This window comes from Physcomitrium patens, chromosome 26 (genome assembly GCF_059467195.1).
Source record: "Physcomitrium patens ecotype Gransden chromosome 26, ASM5946719v1, whole genome shotgun sequence".
Taxonomy (NCBI): domain Eukaryota; kingdom Viridiplantae; phylum Streptophyta; class Bryopsida; order Funariales; family Funariaceae; genus Physcomitrium; species Physcomitrium patens.
Genome location: NC_143435.1, coordinates 4,736,219 through 4,759,546, shown reverse-complemented (window position 1 = coordinate 4,759,546; position 23,328 = coordinate 4,736,219). Strand labels below are relative to the sequence as shown.

The 23,328-nt window shown below is 31.2% G+C and overlaps 2 protein-coding genes and 1 long non-coding RNA gene across 11 annotated transcripts; 1 reads left to right on the top strand and 2 right to left on the bottom strand.

Moving 5' to 3' along the window:
- Window positions 1–689: 689 nt before the first annotated feature.
- Window positions 690–15,603, bottom strand: LOC112277827 (uncharacterized). 9 transcript variants are annotated; one of them, XR_012216845.1, is made up of 28 exons: window positions 15,462–15,603; window positions 15,158–15,233; window positions 14,682–14,875; window positions 13,768–14,038; window positions 13,304–13,556; window positions 12,926–13,050; window positions 12,183–12,317; window positions 11,919–12,026; window positions 11,585–11,699; window positions 11,183–11,307; window positions 10,810–10,993; window positions 10,456–10,527; window positions 10,039–10,105; window positions 9,508–9,611; window positions 8,541–9,123; window positions 8,304–8,393; window positions 8,021–8,175; window positions 7,469–7,713; window positions 6,951–7,077; window positions 5,529–6,629; window positions 4,383–5,357; window positions 3,651–4,001; window positions 3,135–3,421; window positions 2,593–2,685; window positions 2,222–2,327; window positions 1,796–2,060; window positions 1,350–1,416; window positions 690–1,207 (listed from the first exon to the last, which is right to left on the bottom strand). XR_012216845.1 is itself a non-coding variant. In XM_073531687.2 (23 exons), exons 2-23 carry the CDS (start codon window positions 15,205–15,207, stop codon window positions 3,289–3,291), a joined length of 5,514 nt encoding a protein of 1,837 aa, XP_073387788.1. In that variant the 5' UTR covers window positions 15,208–15,233; window positions 15,462–15,603; the 3' UTR covers window positions 3,155–3,288. The 9 variants fall into 9 exon arrangements, 1 of the variants encoding a protein (XP_073387788.1); XR_012216848.1 differs by having other exon boundaries at window positions 13,304–13,547; XR_012216846.1 differs by having other exon boundaries at window positions 15,158–15,236; window positions 15,462–15,600.
- On the top strand, window positions 14,669–16,680 carry LOC141044995 (uncharacterized). Its single transcript, XR_012216853.2, has 2 exons — window positions 14,669–14,762; window positions 15,082–16,680. It is a non-coding gene; the product is annotated as an uncharacterized LOC141044995 (long non-coding RNA).
- LOC112277665 (uncharacterized) lies at window positions 16,650–18,022 on the bottom strand. Its single transcript, XM_024510255.3, has 3 exons — window positions 17,907–18,022; window positions 17,230–17,318; window positions 16,650–17,054 (listed from the first exon to the last, which is right to left on the bottom strand). The coding sequence occupies exons 1-3, from the start codon at window positions 17,949–17,951 to the stop codon at window positions 16,907–16,909; spliced, it is 282 nt and encodes a 93-aa protein (XP_024366023.2). The 5' UTR covers window positions 17,952–18,022; the 3' UTR covers window positions 16,650–16,906.
- Window positions 18,023–23,328: the final 5,306 nt, after the last annotated feature.

Genomic DNA, 23,328 nt, shown 5'->3' with positions numbered 1-23,328 from the left:
CTTTTATTATTTTTTTATAAAGAATTGTGATTGAGAGAAGTGTTATTGAAACCTTGATTAGAATATCATAAAATATGACTTTAAACTGACCGTTTTAGAGAAAATCTGTGACCTTGAGAATTGAGATTATCGAATTGTGTTGTGTTAAGTGAAGATATTGAATTGTGTGTGATGAATTGAGAAATTGAATATAATAAGTAAGCTAGAGATAAGTAATTAAATATATATATAAACTGCAAAGAGAGTAAGTGGGAGATGAACTGATAAGAATTTGGAAGTATTGTTGAATTGATATTCGTAGAATGGATTATGTATTGAATTAAGACAAAATTAGTAAGCCTTGGTGTTTTGTAGTTTGATAATTGATTTTAGATAGCCAGAGTATAGTCAATTGTGACACTAATAGACCCAATTCATATAACCAGTCTTTTCTCGTGTTCGAACCCACCTCTATTAGTTCAATTGCTTTGGTATATTGAAGCTTGAATACAATGAGAACAACAATAATAAACATTCATTAAAATACATAAATATAATATTTAATTCCATGTTGAGGTATTTTAATATTTCAAATGTTCTAAATTATTCATTCAAACATAAACTGCACATGAATGAGTGTTAACTTCTATATATATATATATATATATATATATACACCACCACCACCACCACTATTGAATAAAATCATATAAATCAAATTCTGCTATTATAATTTTGATTTTTTTAAAAAATCAATATTATAAAAGTTAAAATTGATTGTACTAAAAATAAATGCTCTAATTGCGAGTGTGGAATAAGTTGTAGTTTTATGCCTAATTTTTAAAAAATAAAGAAATATGTGCTATGAAAAAATTCAAATATAGGTATTCATAATATTAATTAATTGGTGAAAAAAATCCTTATTAAAAAAGTTCAACTTATATTTTTATCAAAATTCATGAGTGTCATAACAAAAACTTTATCTCTCACATCAAAATATCTCTCCATCCTACTAACATATCCAAATTATTTTGCAAAATTTTTGTATTTTAACTACAATGAAGACTATGATTTTATTATTTTTTAATTATCTTATTCAAAACAAAAATCTTCAACATTTGCAGTGAACGTATTGTATAAACCAGAATACCATGTTTCTTCCATTTATGTATTAATGGTGTTTGATATTTTTGTCCTCTCTAAAATTGACAGGTCCTAGATGATAACTCTGCATTTCACAAATGATAAAAAAAAAAAAAAAAAATAAGAAGAAGAAGAAGAAGAAACTTTAATTCTTTACTTAAAGAATTATTCATTTTGATTATTTTATGATATACTTAGAAAGAGTAATAATTCAAAAGCAATGATACCTGGTGACACATGGGTGCTAAGAAAAAATTGTTTGATGCAGTAACTCTCCTTTATTTATCAAAATATCTGTAATTAGACTTGCAAATACCAGAATTATTAATAAACACTCATTATCAATCATACCTAAAGAAGTCTAAATATAAAAATACAATCATTTATAAAATAAATTAGAATGTCCAAATTTGTAAACACAAGTTCAGGTTGCTAAGTAATGTAAAATATTTATTTGAAAATTGAAAAATATTGCTCTATTAAATTAAAATAATTATTGTATAAAAACCATTTTAATTTCAAAGAATGAAAAAATGCGGAAACAATATCGTTCAAGGAAAGAAATTAGTATATAGACATACATAACTTTTAGTACATTAAGTTTACATTAGATGTGAATTTGAACAAAAAATAAAACTTAAAGTAATATTAGTAGAGATGGGATCCAACATACATTTTGTAACTTGTTAATATCCAGTGATTAATACCACTTTTAATCTTGCCATTATTTTTTTCTTTAATCTCTCAATGCTATCTTCAGCATAATCATCATAAGCCTCTTCTTTTATAATGGGAGCAATTTTCATTGGATGTGAAACTATGAAACCTCTTTGTACAAGGAATCTTCTAATATGTGATTGGATCACTATAGCTGCACCATTTCTAAATATTTGCTTGAGTTGTTTTTCACGTTCAATACGTAGTGATAAGATGAGCCCCTGTTTTTATTGATTTTTATTATTCTAAATTTTTGTATTACTAAAGACAAGATTAAATAATATATATATATATATATATATATATATATATGAATAAAAAGAAGAAAAAGTCCTTTGCATGAAAGTGATTGTTGTGAAGCTTCAAATGGTGGGCCACTTACTTGGGACCCAATTTTGTATAAAACAAGGGTCTCCAAGAAATTGCGAAATGGAATTCCTTTGCCATAAACATGAAAGTTATAAACTTCATATTGAATGAATCTATACCTGTAAGCATCTGTTTAAGTCAGAATATTGTATTGATGGAATGGATAAGTTTCCAATATAAAATTAAGTATTATTATTATTGTTATTAATCTGATATCTGAAACTTGATGAATTTAGTATTAACAATTTGGTTATCTAATGGAATTTGTGAATACACTATACCACTGTGAGTGAATAATACATTTTAATTATCCACAACTATTATTTAATGGGTATAAAATGCTACTATATTTTACAATCTAAAATACTAAGTTATGTTTCTTGCCATTTTGTGGGGGTATTATGTCGACGACCAAGCGGTGTTCCCAATTTAGTGACAAAGTGTCTCAATTTTTGCAAACCAATATAACCACTACATCTGCTCACAAGAGAAAGAGATAAAGTATTTGAAATTATTCACAATAATTGGCTTAGAATTATTTTGGCACTCAGATTATAACTTATCAGAGAATAATACTAGTCTTTTTAGTAGATAATCTAAATACAAAATAGAATATTAATTAAGAATCTTAACCATACTTATTTTTAAATATTTCCTACACAAGTTTGTAAGTAAACAAAAATACACGAATTAGCAGTAATTCTAAAAACATGTTCATTGAAACAACTTCCCATTTTTAAAAAAATACATTGCAAATTTGATATTTCAAGAAAATCTAGTACCAACATGACTTTGAGAATTTTCTTATCATTTAGAATTCCACATATCACTAAATATAAACATTTTTTGAAAATTTATAGTATATATTCTATTCTATTATTATTGTATAAAACCCAGGTATATATTTTTGTGGAAAACATTCATACAGTGGATCAAACTCAGATGAAGCCCAAAGTAATTGAAAATGTGTCAGATTTTTAGGTGATAACATGGCATCTTCATTTAACAGCCCAAATGTAATTGTGTCAATGATTTGAGCGATAAATAAATTTGTGATGATATGTGACATGATATATACAATCAACACAAAGTATGCAATTGCACTTTGGGCTGTGCCACATGAACTTTCATGGTATCCATGAGATGATACACAATATGGTGGTTCTGCCATAAGCTCCAACATCACACATGACCAATTATCAAGTGTAGTTGCCTATGCCATTCAAATATATAGTTTCATTATCTTAGAAAAACAATTCTTATTATCAAAATACACAAGTTATTCAGGTTTTTCTATTTGAATGAAAGACAGTAAATTTAAAAATTAAATATCTTAGTTTTGTTTTATCAAATATATATATATATATATATATAAATGTATGTGTACTTTTAGAGATTTGTTTTTCATATTGTGTTGTAAAAAGTATTGAGGAGAAATTCACCTGAAAGCTAAATATGAAAGAGGGAAGAAACCGTTCAAAGTTCACATCTCTATTGACACATGTGCCGGAATTTATATACGGATAGGTTTGATAGAAAATCATGCCAAATTCAATGAGCCATATCATTAGTAATTCTACAACATAAATTAGTGAGGGCAAACTCACTAATACAGTGTGGACTAGTTCACTTAAATTTGGTAGAAATCTAATAATTCGAAAGATTCTAAAAAGATAAAACATGATTCCCCATTCAGCCATTACGGAGCCCTCATCTGGGTATAGGCAGACTGATGATCCTAATACAAGAATTAATTCTCCCACATTCCATGTGTCGTGATACCAATCGTGAAACTACAATTCAATGGAAAAAAATAATTCAATTAAGCGCATCAGTTTTATGAATTAGAAAAAGTTTTGTAAATAAGTATTTTATAATATAATCAAGAGTAATGTGCATTTCATAGAATTTTTGTTTCAAATTTTTTAATTATTTTTACTCTCATCAATAAAATTTCACTTACATACATACACACACACACACACATATATATATATATATATATATATATATACCTAAACTGATGAGCTCAAAGGTGTATAAAATGCAATCTAATTAAAAAGACTAGATGAAACAATGTATATACATGAGGTTTTATACTGTTATTTTTTAGAGAGAAAAAAAAAAAAAAAAAAAAAAAAAAAACTTGTATAAATTGTGAATATTTTACTTACATGATTTCCAAATAATTTAACAACAACCTCAGCCAAATAGAAAGCTACAAACCCCATCTCCACACTTTGTACTGTCTTTGTTTGATGCACATCATAATGTTGGGATGCAAACCAACAATAATTTGTCAAAATAATTAAAATCATGCAATACCGATATGCATTGGAATCATGCACCAATTTGTAACATGCTCGTCGAACTGAATTGATTGGAATCCTTGGTAGCTTTATGGGCGACAAACTTTGTACAATTCTATTCATGTCCCTCCATAACTTTTGGCGCTCTGTCAACAACTTGGATCCAGAAATGATACCAAATTGATCAATAAAAACTCCAATCAACAACCGAATCACAAGCCAATTACTAATAATAATAAAAAGAATGAAAAAAATTGAATTTATTGATTTGTTGCCTTGAACTGGATTATCATACAAAGTGTTGGGAATGTCTTCAGAATTGTGAAGAAAATATTGGATCCAACCATCAGTTGTTGAACAAACAAAGAGTGCCAACATTGCTGATCCAAAATTATCAAAGTGTAATGGCGGATTCATCCAAACCCGGTGGCTTCTTAATCCAACTTCATTGATAAAGGTGCCCACACATTGTGCTCGATTTGCAACAAATGGGTCCGTGCATGCAGCAAAACGGCGCCGAAATATTTGAATGCCTATTGTTGCAAATATGAAATATATAACAAGAATGAATCCAAACATAGATGCCACTGCAGGTATTGTATGCAACATGCTTGACACCAATAATCGTAACCCTTGGATTCTAGGAATGAACCGTGTTCCCCGAATAGTGTTCATAATGTGGACCACTCGGCTATAAGCTTCCGAAGGAGGGTTGAATCCCACCCATTGGAAAAACATATTTACAACATCAATTATATTGTATGGATCACCCAAGTAAGCTTCCGGAGTGAATATGACTCCATATGCTATAGATTTCATTACAACATCTAACGTCCATGTCTATATACATCAAATTTGTGTTAGAGTATAAATCTTTATCAAAAAATATAATAAAATATTTGTTTGATTTTTTTATTAATTTTATGCATAATATTTTTAAATATTTGAAATTTTAAAAATTAAATAAATAAATTGTGCAAGGATTTATCAAAAAAATGTATTGTGACTTACAAATAGTAGGAAACGATCCATCAAATCAATGGAAACATTGTCAATGAATCCAGCCGGATTTAATTGTGTCACAATATAAACGGCAATAATTGCACATATCATGATGAAACGCTTGTACCAAATATTTTCAACCACAAAAACCAAAAATCTACGAGTTGGACCATCACTTTTGAATATGAAAAGAGACTTGTCGGAGAAATACCAAGGAACTTGTCTATACTTCATATTATATCCTTCATAATCTTTTATATTAAACGATGTCCTTTTACTTGATCCTTTAAATGATTGTATAGACAAGGAATGGTACAAATCCACTTTAGATTTAGGTGAAGGATGGCGATCATCTTCACCTTCTTTAGTTGTATACAAATGTTGGTTTGCATCAATGTCATCATCAAGTGGAAGAGAAGATGGCATGCTAAGGTTGTGTGCTAGTGCCAACATGGCACTTTGAAGGGCTGTCTTTTCTTCTCTAAAATCTTGATGAGTTGTTGTATTAGAAAAACCTGCCCCAACCAACATTTGGGTTGCATCTTTACTTAACCTTCGAGGCCGACTTGAATGCCCACCAATACCATTATAGCTACTTCGACGTAGAATCGCATCTCTACTTTGTTGATCAATAGGAGTAATGTTTGAAGCATTTGATTGCATCATCAAACCGGGATCAAACGACGAGTGTTTTCTTTGAAGCAGCTTGTTGTCTTTTGCGGCAATAGATTGTTCGGAATATATTTTCTTTTTTATCTCAGGCATTTCTAAAATGGAATGTAATGGAGTGCTTGGTTGTGGTTCACTAAGAGATGTGGATGAAGATCCTTGATTATCAAGAAAATCTTGGCTATTTATTGCATCATCTTGATTATATTGGTAGCCCTCATTTTTTGGTGATCTTGTGTCCATTTGTGATGCAATTTTATTCTCCAACAAAGGAATGCTCACATGTTTCACACTCTTGGAAACGGGGACCATGACACTAAGATTTCGATAGATTCGACGCACTCTTGCTTGGATGCCTTCAATGGCACCAATCAACCAATCGCCCGTTCTTATTGATTTTGCATGGGTGTGTGTTGCTCGCAAGTATTTCAAATATTCACGCTGTCAATTTTAACAAATTGGTCTTCTTATCTTAATTGATTAATTTTTATAAGTATTATTGTATATGCAATCATATGTAAAATTATCAAATAAAATTGAATAAGATTTGACTAAGATTTTTTATAGAAAAAATACTTGTTTTGTTATAAAAAGTAGTCAATTATATAATGTGGAAATTTGAACATAATGTCTTTGATTTTTTCTTTTTACCAATATTTGGTTCAATGTTCATTTGTTATAATTTTAATTTTTACATGATGCTAAAATTAAATATATGAATTGGAAAATCCTAGTTAAGCCACAATGCTTTATTTTTTGTACCTTTTGAATGGCTTTCTTTTGATTATCTGTAAGTTCTGTACTTTCAAGTAATACTGCAATAATAAGGTTAATCAATATGTATGTTGTTAAAATAAAATAGCAAATAAACAAATAAGGTGATATCCACCTGTTGCACACACACCCACATGGCATTGTTACTTCTCTAACTTTCTCAATTTCAAAAGATTAATAAGTAAATCAATCTCTCTTCAAAAAATCAAATTATCAATATTTCCTTCAAAATAATAGTATTTTTAGTGACATTTTTATAATTATATTTCACATAATTTTACAACTCAAATAAAATTTTCAATATATAACCCTCAAATATACATATAATATAAGATAGCTTGGATATAACACAAATAGACAAAGAAGTTTTTTGATTGGAGCGTGGAAGAACAAGGAAATGGATGGATATGCTAGAGATTGCGGTGCTGAACAGCACAAGTTTCTACTAATAAACATATATATATATATATATATATCTATCTATTTGGGTGTGTATAATTGTGAACCTATAACGAACTTCGGGGCGCATGGCATTCCAAAGTTGGTTAATCCAACTTTCTCCAGTTGAGACCCCAAACCATGTGAGCAGAGCACTTCCAAATGAGTCATGGTTCTCACGTGGATTGCCCTCTGGAAATACTTGAAACTGCCCACTATACAATTCCATACTTATTATACTAAACACAATTGTCACTATCATGTAAAAAAATGATAAGCTCCCTAATATGTTGAAGCTCCTCAGGCACAACATCTGAAAAATCAATTAAAAATTTATAAATATTGTTACAAGAGTCTTGGAAAGACTATAATTTAAAACTTACAAAGAATGAAAAATAAAATAAAATAAAATAAAATCTTAAGAGTTGATTTTTATAAGGTCCATTGTGCATATGTCATGTTTTTGTTTGAAGCTCACATATTTCTTATTTGAGTAATTCAAATAAAACAAGCTTCAATTATTTTTCTAAAATTATGTGTATTTCAAACATTGTAAAACAAAATATTGATTATTAAATATATTTTCAAAAAAAAAATTCAAAACCCAAAATAAAGTGTACCAATGGTGATGGAGTTTCATCAGACTTGCCAAACTTTTGTTTTCTCGGGCTGTGGAAAAATCTTAACAATCTTACAGCGCTTATGTTTGGCAGTTTACTTGATGCGCTACTAAGGAGTGAAACAACTACCACAACTATATCCAGTATGTTCATAGCTGTCAATACACAAGTCTTCAAGGATTACTTCTTGTTATGACAAATATAAGTATTTTTTTAAATCTACTTTCTATAAACAGTCATTAATGTATAATGACAGATTATTGCAATATGAGATGAAACTCACAATCCTGGAAGTATTTTTTCCACCCATGTGCCATAGCTCGGAGACCCATTTCAACCAAAAATGCAATTTGTAATATCCTTGATGAATGTTCTTAAGAAATTAGTGTTAAATTAGCACTAGAAATATAATAATAATAATAAAAAAATCATCTCTCATAATTAAGAATCATGCAGGGGAGAATTTTACATACATATATAGTATTTAATAGAACACATAACATGTATAAGTAAAGGATACGAATTTTATTTTCAGTTTTTCTGGACATATTGGCGGTGATGAAACAAAGAATAATGAAATTGGTGGTGATGAGTGTAAGCTCGGCGAGTCTAAAAAATTGACTCCGTACAATTGCTGTAAGAGTGGCATGCACATGATGAGCAGTTTTGTGAGTGTTCTTTGATAATGATCGTGTAAAGCTCTTTGCACCACTACTCAAACTTCGGCTTAGGCTTCGACTCATACTTCGATTCATGCTTTTATTGGTTTTGAAGGACTTTGGTTTTTTGAATGATCCACCAAGTTCATTCTCATCAACATCTTCAAAGTCGGAATCCGAGTCACGAGCTCCGAATGAGGCTCCCCTACTAATTTGCCTTTTCAAAAATGATTGTCCTTGATTTGACATGGCTGATATCCTTTTGGTACCTTGTCGAATAAATTTTGTGACATTTTGGTTGAATGATCCCGTTTTTCTCCGTACCAATCCAAACCATGATAACTTTGCATCATCTTTTCTAATCACATCTTTTAACACATTTGCTAACATAATGGCATTGTGAAATGTGAATGCTTGCTCTCGTTTGTGCTTTTTGAGAAGAACCTATCAATGTCAAAACCATATTATATATTTGCAAATAATAATATTTTTAATGTCAAAACAACATTAAAAGTTTATAAATGAAAAAAAAAAAAAAAAAAAAAAAAAACTCACATAAGTATGAATAGAATACTTATCACTTGACATATCTAGATCAGAGAAATGTTTAAAATTACACTAATTTCCCCCAAAATATTATAATGTGACAATATAATGTCATCAATCATAGTTGTTGCAATAACTCTATTTTTACAAGAAAACTACAATTACAGAAGGATTTCAATTGATAATGTGTAATACAATTACAGCACTAGTGATCACTTTAATATAAAATGAAATGAAAACTAGTATAATGGAAATAATAATAATAATAATAATAATAATAACCTGATGTTCATGTCGAACTCGGATAAAGACTCCACTTATAGCAGCAACACAAACATTCACAGCAAAATAGCTTCCAATAATAACCATCACAATGAAATAAATCTCTATCCATCAGCAATGGTTATTCATTGTCTAATGTTAGTAATAGAAATACGTATTTTTTTCATAAAGTTCATTTTAAAAAATTAAAACACATAGAGCATTTTAACACTTTTTTGTTTTTTTAATTTTTATTTCTATCTTTTTGGTAGCAAACATTATTGGGTGTCCATAATATTAATGGTAAAGTGTATATATATATATATATATATATGTGTGTGTGTGTGTGTGTGTGTGTGTATATACATATACACATAAGGTAATGCTTGTAATGATAAATACATTAATATATTAAATAAAGTGAGGAAAATATCTTATGTGGAATAACCTAAATTACTCATGAATTGGAATGATGCTAACTTGAGTTTTTATCCAATTGCAATTGTTACTTTTAGTGTATATTATTATGTAAGTTAGTATAAAGTGAACTACCTGCATTTAATCCAGCACTATCTTGCATATTATACATTTGTAATGCCCAACCTTCAAATGTCACAATCTTCAAAGCAATTCAAATAGTATGATGTAAGTTCTAATACATACGTGTATGTATATGTTTACACAAGTAGCATTTTTTTTTACCATGAATATAATATCACAAAACAACTTTAAAAAAATTTAATTCAAAGTAATGATGGAATCCATTTAATGTCAAATGAAAATGATGTGATTATGAGTTTTTTATGATGATGATTATTATTTATTTATTGAAATGAACATGATACAAGAATTTTTAATGATGTAAAAACAACAAATGCTCAAACATGTATGTTGAAAAGTATATTTAAAATGCTTTTTAAAAAAACTACATGTATACATACATATGTATAGTCATTAGTCTGATTGAACCTGAAAGAGCATTAAAATAGCTTGTGGAAATGTATCAAAATTATTTGCCCCATAGTTTGGATTACCAAATTTCTAATTAAATCACATGAAAGAAAATAAATTATTTTGTATACAACTTGCTAAAATTGACAATCAAATTGATTCATTTTAAATACATCAATACATTAAAAAATCATATATATATATATATATATATATATTATTGCACATGTAGGAAACTAATTGTATTGTACATGTAGATGAAAAAATACATATGTTTATAAAGTAAAATATCATATAAATAATGATTATTTATATGTGCATATATACATACATACATACACATATAAATTATTTTATTTACTAATAACTTACTTCATTACATTCATGGGGTCCACTAGATCCATTTGCTATAGTAAGATTTCCTTTGCATTCAAGGCCTTTCACACAAAAGGTACTCATGTAAGAAACTATGGTTGTATTGCCATCACAATCTTTTCCTTTTGTACCACAAAACTCTTGCATATATGGTAGAGTACCATCCTCTTTACGTATGCACCTAAATGAAGAATGAATTCAAATAAATTAATTAAATATACATATTATTTCTATTTTAATATTAAAATTAATTTCTCACTACTCAATACATTGATATGTATATTTTTGTATGTATTGTATGTTGGAATTAGATATACTTTTCTATTAATAGACAAGTTTTATTTACACATGTACATGTATACAATGTTACCTTGATTTAAATTTTCCACCATAAAAGTGTACACCAACTAAGGCATAGAATGAAAAAATCATTGCTATAAAAATCAATACATTTCCAAGTGGAACAAGACTACCTTGACAAGCATCCATTATAGCCTTCCAACATTTGAATGAGATGAGTTATTCAAACAACATTTATCTTGAAGATGAATATATATGTATATATATATATATATATATATAGATAGATATACATGAAATTAAATATTCATATAACATTTTTAAAATAAATAAATATTGAATACAATAGAAACTATAATAGTGTTTTGTAGTTAAATGTGCTGTGGTTACAGTAAATGGGATTATAAAGACACTGTTTATTATTACTTCAAAAAAATATTAAATGTGGGTATGACATAGCTACTGTACTCACTATGACATTTGCAAAAAATGAAAAATGGCGAAGTGATAATAGTGCTCGAAAAGCACGTAATGAAGCAAATCGGAAAAAGCCATCGTTGCCCTTTTTGGCTTGATAAATGTGAACCCTGTTTTTGGATTTAGATTGTAATGGTTAATTTTAGATTATTTTTTAAATGATATTTTTAAAATACAAAAAATTTTAGAATTTTTTATGAATTTTCAGAGAAGCATTCTCATCCATCAAATGAATATATATATATATATATATATATATAAAATGTTTAAGAAATCACAGTAAAAAAACCAACTTTCAAGAGTGATATTTAAGTATAGAGAGCATTTACCAAGAATCAACAACAATAATGAAATCAAGTTTATTGTAGTTGCTTTTCATATATGAGTGAGGGCCTTTTATAAAGCCTAGTGTGAAAATACGTAGTACGCATTCAACACTACACAAAACAAACTATAAATTATTTTTGAAAGCATATGTTTTCAAAGTAAATACATTTTGTAGAATGTCATCATAAAATCATGAAAATGGTGTACTAATAATAATTAAAAAATTACATATTCTTTACATTAATTAAAACATTGACAACACATACGTGTACAAAATTGTTATAACCAAATCTGCTAAAACAAGACGATCTTTGACTTCCACTGAAAGGTTTGTAGTAGCTTTTTGAATGAGAATCACAAGATGAGCGGTGATAAGAATAAGAAGGCAGTATTCAGCATTTGTAATTTTGAGTCAAGGATAAATTGTTGTATATACGTATTCAACATTAAATTATTAACATTATTTTTTTAGTTTTTTATTCTCAACATTAAATTACCCTAATTATTAATATTTTATTTTTTAAATAATTATATTCATTTTGTTTATGTTGAATATGTATAGAATATTTTTAAATTATAATTTTCTACAATAAACTTTGTATGGTTTTACAAAGGTCAAAATAAAATTTATAGTTTTAGTTATATGGTAATTTATTGAAAAAGGTTATAGTACGTGAATTTGATAAGTTGATACTTAATTCATGTATTTTTCTTCTTAACAAAATATATGATTGTGTTAGATATTTAAATTTCAAATCCTCCTTATTTTTAATTTAATAAACATATGTTAACTTAAGTTTTGTCAATTTTCTAAAAAAAAACAATTCAATCATGTGTTCTAAAATGTAAAACATATGTATATATTCACACATACTGAAAGGATTTCAAAGATAAATGCAGTTGTGACAATGGATTTTGAAAGGATTTATTTTTTAAGCAACATTAATTGATTCCAGTAAATAATTTTAAATAATAATTAAGCTCAAAGGAGTGTTTTTTTGGTGGATATTGAGAGAACATTAGTTTGAAAATAATCTTTCGCAGTGGATTTTTGACTGGAAAGAGTCCTAATGAGCGGCCATCCAATTCAGCTCCAGGCCCAACTCTACTTGTCCTTTCCAATTTTCTAAGAGCCTGAGTGCACACACATCAAATTACAAAAAAAATACATTTATTAAAAAAATAATAATAATTCATATATATATATATATATATATACACACACATAGACACACTATTTTTCAATGTTATATTAAATTTTAATATATGTGTGTGTGTGTATATATATATATATATATATATGGATATATTTCTATATAAGAATTTTTTTGTTGTATGTGTATGTATGTATGTATGTATGTATGTATGTATGAGTGTATGTATATACCAAAAGCCTTTTGAGTGTGAGGTAGGCATTCTTCCATCGTTTTGCAGCAACTGTGGTATGTTTGGTAATAGTAACACCTCCATCTGCATTTGCCATGGCTGCAAAAGCTCTTTGCAACTTCCCATGTTCAGTTTCTTGCTCTTCTTTTTTGGTTTCATTTAGATTTGTGGGTTCCAATGAATCCTCCCATGTCGGATTCCTTTCCAGAAACCCTGGCTCATCTTCTGGATCTTCCGCTTTCATTCTATTTTCCCTTAAAACAAAATCACACATTCTTGTTAATTATGCATTTTTATTTTGTAATGCAAATCAGGATGTTCAAACACACTTTTTTATCAAAAGAAAAAGTAAACAGTCAAAAGCACAAAATCAACAAGTACTCTTATAATTTCAATATGATTTTTATTTTTATTTATTTTCATTTTAACTAGAGCATTAAAAATCAAAATGAATAAACTGAATACATTGCTGTTTTGATGGTGTCAATGACAGATAATGATCCACGCCGGCTTTGAACCTTCGGCCCTTCAACATTTGATGATGTTCCCAATTGAACACTTTCCATTTGCATATTATCATTTAGTGGCATAGAGTGGGTTGGCAACACTTCATGTGCAACAAATGGGGTCTCTTGGACGTTAGCTTCTTTTTTGGTAGCAAGGGGAGATGATGGGTCCGAGTATTCATTATCCAAAAAAGTCCAATCAATGATCGAGGGTTTTGAAGGTTTAGCTCCTATACATATATATCATTCCTTTTCCAAATAAGTACTAAACATATATATATATATATATATATATATATATATGTATATATATATAGACACACTAGATAAAAACATAAAAAATATTTTTATTCACAAGTTTAATTTTCTTGTGTCAAAATCCTTTTAGAAGTTTTTTATTATTTTATTTTCAAAATTTTATCTTATTATAATTTCAAGAATAAAACACCCAATGCAGGCTGGTCAATTTGGTTTCAACATCCAAATGTTCCTAAAAATTAGGTTAGTTTTTTACAGCAAAACTTTCTCAGGTACACATTGACCATGTATGTTTGCTTACAGAGGCATATATATATATATATATATACATAAACATATATATATACATAAACACCACATAGTGATATATATATATATATATATATATATATAATTGATTGATTAATTAATTAAGGCAGTCTGTGTGTGTGTGTTTTTATCTATATATATATATATATATATATACATACACACACACGAGAGGAGAGTGAGTGTCTAGGAATGGGGGTGTGTGTGTGTGTATATATTTAAATAAATACATGTTTGAAGATATGAGTATATATATATATATATATATATATAAATGTTAAAATAATGATATAGAATTAGGTATACCAGGTGTGGGTGATGGTAGGGATGAGGAAGATGAAGAGGGTCCCTCTTCGTTTTGCTGGATTCCCTTTTGTTTGGCTTCAGGTGGGTTCCTCTGCGTTGCCTGCGCTTGTTCATTGCTTTGTGAGAAGCGCTCTTGCTCTCGTTTTTCCTTCATCTCTCTCTCTTCTTTTTCGGTGTAATCCATTGTTTTCCTTCTACATCGTGTACATTTCTCATCAGTTCTACTGTCTGTTATCGTTTTTCACTGCTTCATCTGTTGAGAGACCCGTGTTTTCTTTCGAAAACGGATTTGGAAAAATTGATAAAGAATCAGAGCATATTTACAGTTCTTAGAATGGAAATTGTATGGTTTGAAATAATGGTGGTTTGTTCTGATTACATATCTCCATTTTTGTTTCAGTCAATGTTACACCAAGTATACAGAAACAAAGATGAAGTGAAGTAAAACAAAATAGTTTGCACGGTGGGTATGATACCTAACACTATCGTCGAAGTCCTTTGTGTTGAACTTGTTTATAAAGCTCATTGGGTTGACATGAGTGAATATTAGCTCTGCTATGAAAATCACAATAGCACAACAATCGTAGCACTGTGCAAAATTAAATACCTGAATACATCATGGTGAGAAAATCACACCAAGAGAATAATGCTTCTTCATGTATCCAACATAACAAAATTATTTTTATTTGAAACGTAATACGGATCCAATCACTATCTCAGGAGAAAAGTCTGCTTCATTTACATCAAATTAACAAAGCTTCATGGTTATAGATTTCCAACCTGCGATCACACACCGTTCACTACACAGGTCCCAATCATCCTGGCGATTGAGAGAACCCTAATTTTGGATGCACCAACACCTCCAACGGTGGAAACATCCATCAATTGAGTCCACGGACAAGAAGCGAAGCCGCAGGCTTCTCAATAAGAAGTTTACAAAAAATATCGAAAAACCCAGTGCAATCAATTTGTTGCAGAAAAAACCAATGCCAGGCAGAAAATACCAAAGTTGCCAGCTCTTCCAACACGTGAAGAAGATACTAAAACGACCCTCATGGCCAAGTATCAAAAATACTGTGGAGCCGAACACAAGGTCTGTGATTTGCTTGGGAAAATAACTGATAGTCGTTTGGCTGAGCTTGAAAGTTAGAGCTGATTCAGCGAAAATCTGCTATCCAGAGTCATAATAAACACAATCCATCGATTGATGAGCAAGTAAGCGTGGCTTCTCTTGGTTCTGTGGAAGAGGCAGCGGCGGTCAGCAGTTCCCTCCGTAAAATGTCCACATGGTCAACTCACACACTGAACTCCATGTTCGCGTAACCGACTCCTACGATGGCCGAGGATTCGCGTATGCAAACGTGGAAGCTGGACATGCTTTCACAGGGTTTACTAACACCATTAGATGGATATCAATACAGGCCCAAAAGTCGGATTATTACACATGTTGACTTGGTCACACTCCGGGATCAATACATAAACAAAAAAATTGGAAAATTGGAAAAATAAATATAAATAAATAAATAAACTGGCATCCCAAATATCAGCAATCAGATAATAATTGTTTCGAATGTTCCCGGAGACTACATCCGCAATTGTTCAGAGCCACAACGTAGATTTACGGCAGGCATTGGGGGATGATCTCCAAACTGATACTTGGCAGAATGCAAAATAGTTCCATAGGCTATCTAGGTGCACAATCTGATGAATAATTGAAAAGGGGAGCATGTCTGTAACAAGCATGCTTAGCACAACTGCAAATAGACCTACGAAACCCACTATTTACCACGATCTCAACCTCAACTGTGGATTGCTAACAAAATGCGACTACTGTATTCATGCGACCATCGGAACAACCACAGACCTCGGTCAAAACTAAAGCGCTCAAAAGGAGTCGGGTACATTTGACTGGAATTATGGAGAGAGAGAGAGAGAGAGAGAGAGAGAGCACACAAGAAAATTGCCGGATTTTAATGTGCGGAATCCAAGTTTCTGTCAATATTGAAGAATTTCGTGGAATTCAAATAACCATGACAGATGAATGTTTTTGAAGCTCTACTACAATCACTGTCCGGGATGCAGTTTGGGAGGTTGCTTGAGGATTATTAGCAGCTGAATTTGGATAACCTCAACCTTCCAACAAAACCCGAAGTGGATGAGTTCTATGCAAAACAAATTTTGGGCACTAGTAAACCAGTCGTCGATACCCATGACTAACAAAGTCCTTACTTGGCGCCTGAAAAGTAGTTATTGATGCCAGGCATGATCTGCGGCTCCTGCTGCTGAAGGTACTTCCGAAGACCGTGCATTTTGTAAGCTTCACCTTCCTTGTAGTTTTCCAAAACTCCCGCAGCCCGATCCTCCTTCGTGATTCTACAGAAACACATGAAGGCATGGGTATCTGAGCGCTGTGGTATATAAAGCCGCGGTTAAAGTACTCAATGTACGTATAACAATAGCTAAACATGCACTGTTCTATCTTGCAGTGATAAGTGTGCCGAACTGGCACGACCAAAACAAGAATAAAAGTATATACATAGATAAGCACCTGACATCAGGGTTGATTGCAAGGTTGCGAGCCATCGAGTATCCACAGATGCCTAAAGCTGCTCCGATGGCAGCAAACAACGGGTAGATCTGCATTTCACGACTGGTTAGGATCTCCTCTCAAAACTCAGACCTAATCGAGCAGCCAGCTACTACCCTCCAACCCATTCTCAATTCTAGATTGTCAGCTGAACACTACTTTTCAGACATATAAGGAAAACGAAAAAGAATTTCGGGAACACCAGAGCTACACCATACAGGAAGAAAAGCGAACAAGCTACTAATGAGGAAATTGCGTGCCCTGCATACCACCCCCAACCAAAGCATGTAAACCACCCATCCTAAAAACCCAAGCTCACATGAAACAACCCAACCCTTCACGCTCGAGAAGGGCAAATGCACCCTAAGTGGTTCAAAATACGAAGACTACATTCACCACCCCCCCACCCACCTTACCAAACCAACGGGTAACACACCACAATCACACTTCCCAAGAAAAGAAACCCTACGCACTTCCAAAACACAACCACAAACGCGCGCAGCTCCACGGATTCCCTCAAAAAAAAAAACCGCAACCCACATCTCTCAGAACCCAAAATCTTCACTCTAAGGTACTACACCCTGACCGTTTAAACCCAACAGACCCAGCAAAAACCCAAATGCGCTGCTGCGCCGTACCTCAGGCTTGATCCATCGCTTGGAGAACGGCACCTTGGCTGCCATAGCGCTGCGAATGCACGCACGGGCGCGGCTGCGGCTTGGTCGACGCCGAAATAGCTGCAGAGAGTGCGAGAGAGTGCAAAAGGAGTCCCAAATGATGGTGTTTGCGGACTTAGTCAGGCAGGCACCGATTGCGTAAATGGAATGAATGGCAATGGGACGCGATGAGGGGGGGCGAGAAGAGGTGAGAATTTGCGGCGTGGGTGCTAATGATCCGTGTGGCGCCCAATTGCGGCGTCTTCGTCCCGTTATTGTAGCAAGCGCCGCGGCGCTGCCGGTGGCCGCCCCGCCCCCTCCTCGGCGCCGTTCCCCTCCACGTTCCCTGTCAATGTTTGTTGGAGAGGTTCTCGATAAGTTTTTAAATATTTTTTCTTTATAAATATAAGTAAAAAAGGGGAATGTTAAATAGACCCAGGCTTATACTAAATTGACTCACTCATCCTAACCATCGTGAAAAGAAAAGAAAAGAAAATGACTTCTGGATTCATTTCTCTGCTATTGGATTTGAAATTGATGAAAACCAATCATATTCATTATAATTACCATATTTATTTTTGTTTATTTTTATCATCGTCAGGTTGATTTAGTAAAAACCTGGGTCAATTTAATATTTTACATTAAAAAATGAAAAAATAATTACTTGTCATTTATAAATATTTAAGTTTCACATACATTCAAGTATTGTTTCTATGTGTTTTAAAAAATAAATGTTAAAAAACAAATATATCATTTTTTTTTGTTGTTCTATAAATTGGTATATTTATTTTTGATATAATTTCTATAATTATCCAAGACGTTAGATTCTTTTCTAGTGGCTTCTTAAAGATAGAAAACTTCTAATCTAAATTTTCATTGTTACATAATGTATCTAACATAATGTATAGATCTAATTTGTAATTAGAAGACATCTTTAATGTGTTTGAGGAAGATATTATTCACTTGTTATATTTATAATTATTTCTATTTACTTCTATTTGTTAATGTAGTATAAGTTTATTTTACATTACCAATATTTCTATGTGTATAATTTATTCCTTATTTTTTAAAATTTAAAGCTTGTTCAACTTTAATGTCAAGAGTTATAAAATTTTCAACTTGATTTTTTATTTTATATCTGTATATATATATATATATATATATATATATATATATATATATAATCAAATATATTATAAATAAAAGAAATAAGGTTAAATATTTTAATTTCTTTATATTTTTGTATTTAACATGTTATTTGTAACATATGTCAAATTTTATTATGTTTTTTTATAAATTTTTATTCTTTTTATTTTTACTAAAAATTTTAAAATATTAAAAATTATAAGTAAACATACATGATAATCATAAAGTTTTGTAAGTTTAAAGAATACTTTACAATCCAAAATGTGTTATAAGAAACTTTTTGAGATAAAATATTCAATGTTTTATCTATTTTTATAAAAAAAAATCTCTAATCGGATATTAGTTTATAACATAATTTCTTCATCTAATTAATTTGGTGATTTTAAAGGGTATTTGCTCTAACGTACTACTTTAATTATATGATAAACATTTTTATTAACTATTTATTTAATCTTCTCCATAATTTCTCTTTAGCATTGTCTAAAAATACTTTATATATATATATGTATATATATATATATATATATATATATATATATATTGAAAGTTATATTTTTACTTACTTATAACAAAGAAGAATTACTTTACTAATAACAAATAAAAATGATGATTTTCTTTAATTTAATATATCTTTTAAGCATTCAACATCTTTTCTTGCAAAATAAAGAAAAAAGAAATGTAATATAATGTCAATTTTTTATAAACATTAAGGTATAATTTAAATTTTAATATATTTTAAAAACTATAAAATTTGAATATTTTATTAATATTTGATGTATAATTTTTTAAAGATGTATATATATATATATATATATATATATATATACAAAAGGGATCTTTACATATAGAAGTCCACTTTATAAGTCCATAGTACAAAAGCCTCACAAAGGTTCTTTGCTTGGTGAAGAAAAACTCTCCTTTAGAAGGCTTAGTCTTTGGATATAATACAAAATGAAAAAAGATCATAAAATATATTAAGTCATTATTTATTTATTTATGTTAAATAATTTGATAAACACACACATATATATTATTTATTTATTTCTAAAAACCCCTTCTTGACATGGGTTTATCAAAAAATTGAGAGACAATATTGTTTATACTATGTAGGGAAAAAGAAATGGATTACATATTTCCTTTTTCTTTTTCTTATAGCTTTTGAATCAATTTCTCTAAGTACAAAATTAACTTTATGATGCTTCTTAATTTCAACTAATCAAAGATTCAAAAGTTGAAGCCTTTTATCTTGTCTTCTGTGTATGAAAACTCCCTAATCTATTGACCTTGAAACTTAGGGTACAAAACTTAACAAATGTCTAAACTAAACTACCACTTTATTTATTTATTTAAAGTTGATGGTAAATATTAATATTTGGTTGATATGTTTATATGGTTGATATGTTTATATGGTTGAAATATTAATATTTGGTTGATATGTTTATATGGTTGATATGTTTATATGGTTGAAATATTAATATTTGGTTGATATGTTTATATTTGGTTGATATGTTTATATTTGGTTGATATATATATATATATATATATATATATGATTTAGTTTAATTTTTTAAAGATAAGTATAAATAATCTAATTCAATTCAATTTTCTAAGGCACAAATTTATCATTATTATTTTGCACCAAATTGTGTTATTTTCTGAATTGCAAATTTTTGTATAATTTTGTATAATATGCTTCGAACTCCTGGTTATTTTGGTTTTATTTTTATTTTTATTTTTCTCTTTCAAACTTCTTGAATTTAGTTATTATATTGTATTCACTGTTGTTTTCATCATATTACATAATGTTAGGGACATAGTCCTTAGAACCTTCTAGAGACAAGTTTCTAGAACCTTCTAGAGACAAGCTTCTAGAACCTTCTAGAAGCAAGTCTCTGGAACCTTCTAGAAGCTTCTTAGTTGGTAGAAGATGTTAGGGACATAGTCTTTAGAACCTTCTAGAAGCAAGTCTCTGGAACCTTCTAGAAACTTCCTAGTTGGTAGAAGTTGCTTGAGAAGCTTCCTAAATAGGAGTATATATTGGGATCGAGGCTGAAGAGTTCTTCAGTCTCGACAACACATCTCTTGGAGCTCTAGCTCACTTCTCTGGTGTTGTTCTTGTATTCATCTGATTAATCTAGTTCTTGCTAGTTGTTCTTGAACTTCTTGGTAGATATCAAGTCTGTATTCTGTGTCCGTGACAGTTTGTCGAGACTTCATTCACCTCAGATATCAGAGCTAGTTTCTTCTTTGTTAGAGTGTAGATTATCCCTCTGCTTGGAAGTGTACTAGCACTTTAGAGGTTGCGGATTACCCTCCTCTAAATTGATACTTCTTTTGTTATAATATTAGGATCTTATTCTTCTTGGAGAGAGTGGATTACCCCTTTTCTTGAAGCTCTTAAGGCATTTTAGAGGTTGCAGAGTACCCTCCTCTAAACCAATATTGTCTTCTTGTAGAGTCATTTTTGTCCTTCTCTTAGAATGGCCGGGGGCCAAGACATTAGTATGATGGAAAGTTCAGAGTCCAAGTTAGATGCTATCATGAATGCCCTCGCTACGTTATCGCAAAGAACTACAGAGATTGAAGGAGTCGTGGCAAGGCTTCATAATGATGGAGCATCTGGGATGGCACAATCTAGGTTGCACCAGCCTCAAACTTCTACACTTGGAGAAGCAACTTTGCCTCAGGTTTGACAAGCACCGCTGGTTCTACAACATAAAGAATCTCAAGTTAGCCTTTCGGACAAGTTTGATGGTACACATTCCAAGTTTCAAGGTTTCGTCAACCAAATCAGGTTGATAACAGTTTTACAGCCAGAACGCTATCCAATGGAGGAGTCACGTGTTGGGCTTGTTGGAACCTTACTTACAGGACAAGCTCTATCAAGGTTTGCTCCTTTGTTTGAGAAACGATCGTCCATACTAAACAACTTTGAAACCTTTTTGGAGGCATTTGCGGAAGCATTTGGTGAATACGACAAGGTTCGATGGCCTACAACAAAGATCCGGTCACTACGACAAGGAATGCGTTCTACATCAGTCTATGCATCGGAGTTCAGGCAATTAGCATGCGACATCAATTGAGACGAAGAAGCGTTGATGAGTCAATTCTATTGGAATTTAAGGGACGATGTGAAGGATTTGCTGTTAACTCTTCCTGATCCGCAAACGCTCAACGAAGCTATTAGCCAAGCTGTGAAGTGCAATAACCGCCTATTCCAACGTCGCCAAGACCAACGTTCAAGACAACATACGGTTCACCACACCCTAACTATGTCGGCAAGCAGCGTGAATTCACATTCAGAGGTAGAAGACATGCAAATTGATGCGGTACGTGTCAAATCTCTTACTCTAGAAGAAAAAAAGCGGCGTATGGAGGAAGGTCTATGCTTGTATTGCGGTGAAGAAGGCCACAAAGTTGGAAACTGCCTCAAGAAGCAAAATTGATGTATTATCAGGACTAGGGGTGCATTTATTCAGAAAAACGAGGATGCCCAGCCACAATAGGAATCGTGCGGCTGGACAGTGAAATATCGCAACAACAACCAGGTTCCTCTCTTTCCGCTCAACCTGCCCTTTGTTTTACAATCCTTTTGCTTATTGGCCCTCAGAAACTGAGAATCTTAGCATTATTAGATTCAGGAACATCTGCTTGTTTTTTAGACGAAGAATTTGCAAAGCGTCATAAGATCCCTTTAGTACGAAAATCCAAACCTGTTTACGTTGAGGTCATAGATGGACGACCTTTATTGTCTGGTAGTGTCACCCATAAAACAGAACCTATAGAAGTGACGTTTAAGAACCATAGTAGTCATATTATATTCAATATTATTAGAACCCCATCAAATCCTGTTATTCTTGGTCTTTCCTGGTTGGAAAAGCATAACCCATCCATAGATTGGAAGTTGCGGAAGATGACCTTTCCCACAAAACCACCTAAGAGCAAGCCTAGTAGAAAACCCCGAATAGAGAAATCCTTATTTATTGGAGCAAGAGCATTTATAAGATTGTCCAAGGGAGGCACATCGTTTGTCATTTATGCGGTTCCAACTACCGGGGAGAAGATCTCAACAGCAAGTATACCGGAGCAATATAAGGATTTTAAAGACGTGTTTCAAAAGAAAAATGCCGACATGCTACCGGAACACAGACCATATGATTGCGCCATAGACTTACAGGAAGGAGCACAACCGCCTTTTGGCCCAATCTACAATCTATCGCAGATGGAGTTGGCGGAGTTGCGGAAGTGCATCGGCGAG

Coding starts and splice junctions, on each gene's coding strand:
- LOC112277827 (XM_073531687.2), bottom strand. CDS start 15,207: ATGAGCTTTATAAACAAGTTCAACACAAAGGACTTCGACGATAGTGTT. Junction 14,039..14,681: donor CCTACCATCACCCACACCTG/GTATACCTAATT, acceptor ATATATGTATAG/GAGCTAAACCTTCAAAACCC. Junction 6,630..6,950: donor AAAAGAAAGCCATTCAAAAG/GTACAAAAAATA, acceptor TAAAATTGACAG/CGTGAATATTTGAAATACTT.
- LOC112277665 (XM_024510255.3), bottom strand. CDS start 17,951: ATGGCAGCCAAGGTGCCGTTCTCCAAGCGATGGATCAAGCCTGAG. Junction 17,319..17,906: donor AGCGATGGATCAAGCCTGAG/GTACGGCGCAGC, acceptor CGTGAAATGCAG/ATCTACCCGTTGTTTGCTGC. Junction 17,055..17,229: donor GCAATCAACCCTGATGTCAG/GTGCTTATCTAT, acceptor GTGTTTCTGTAG/AATCACGAAGGAGGATCGGG.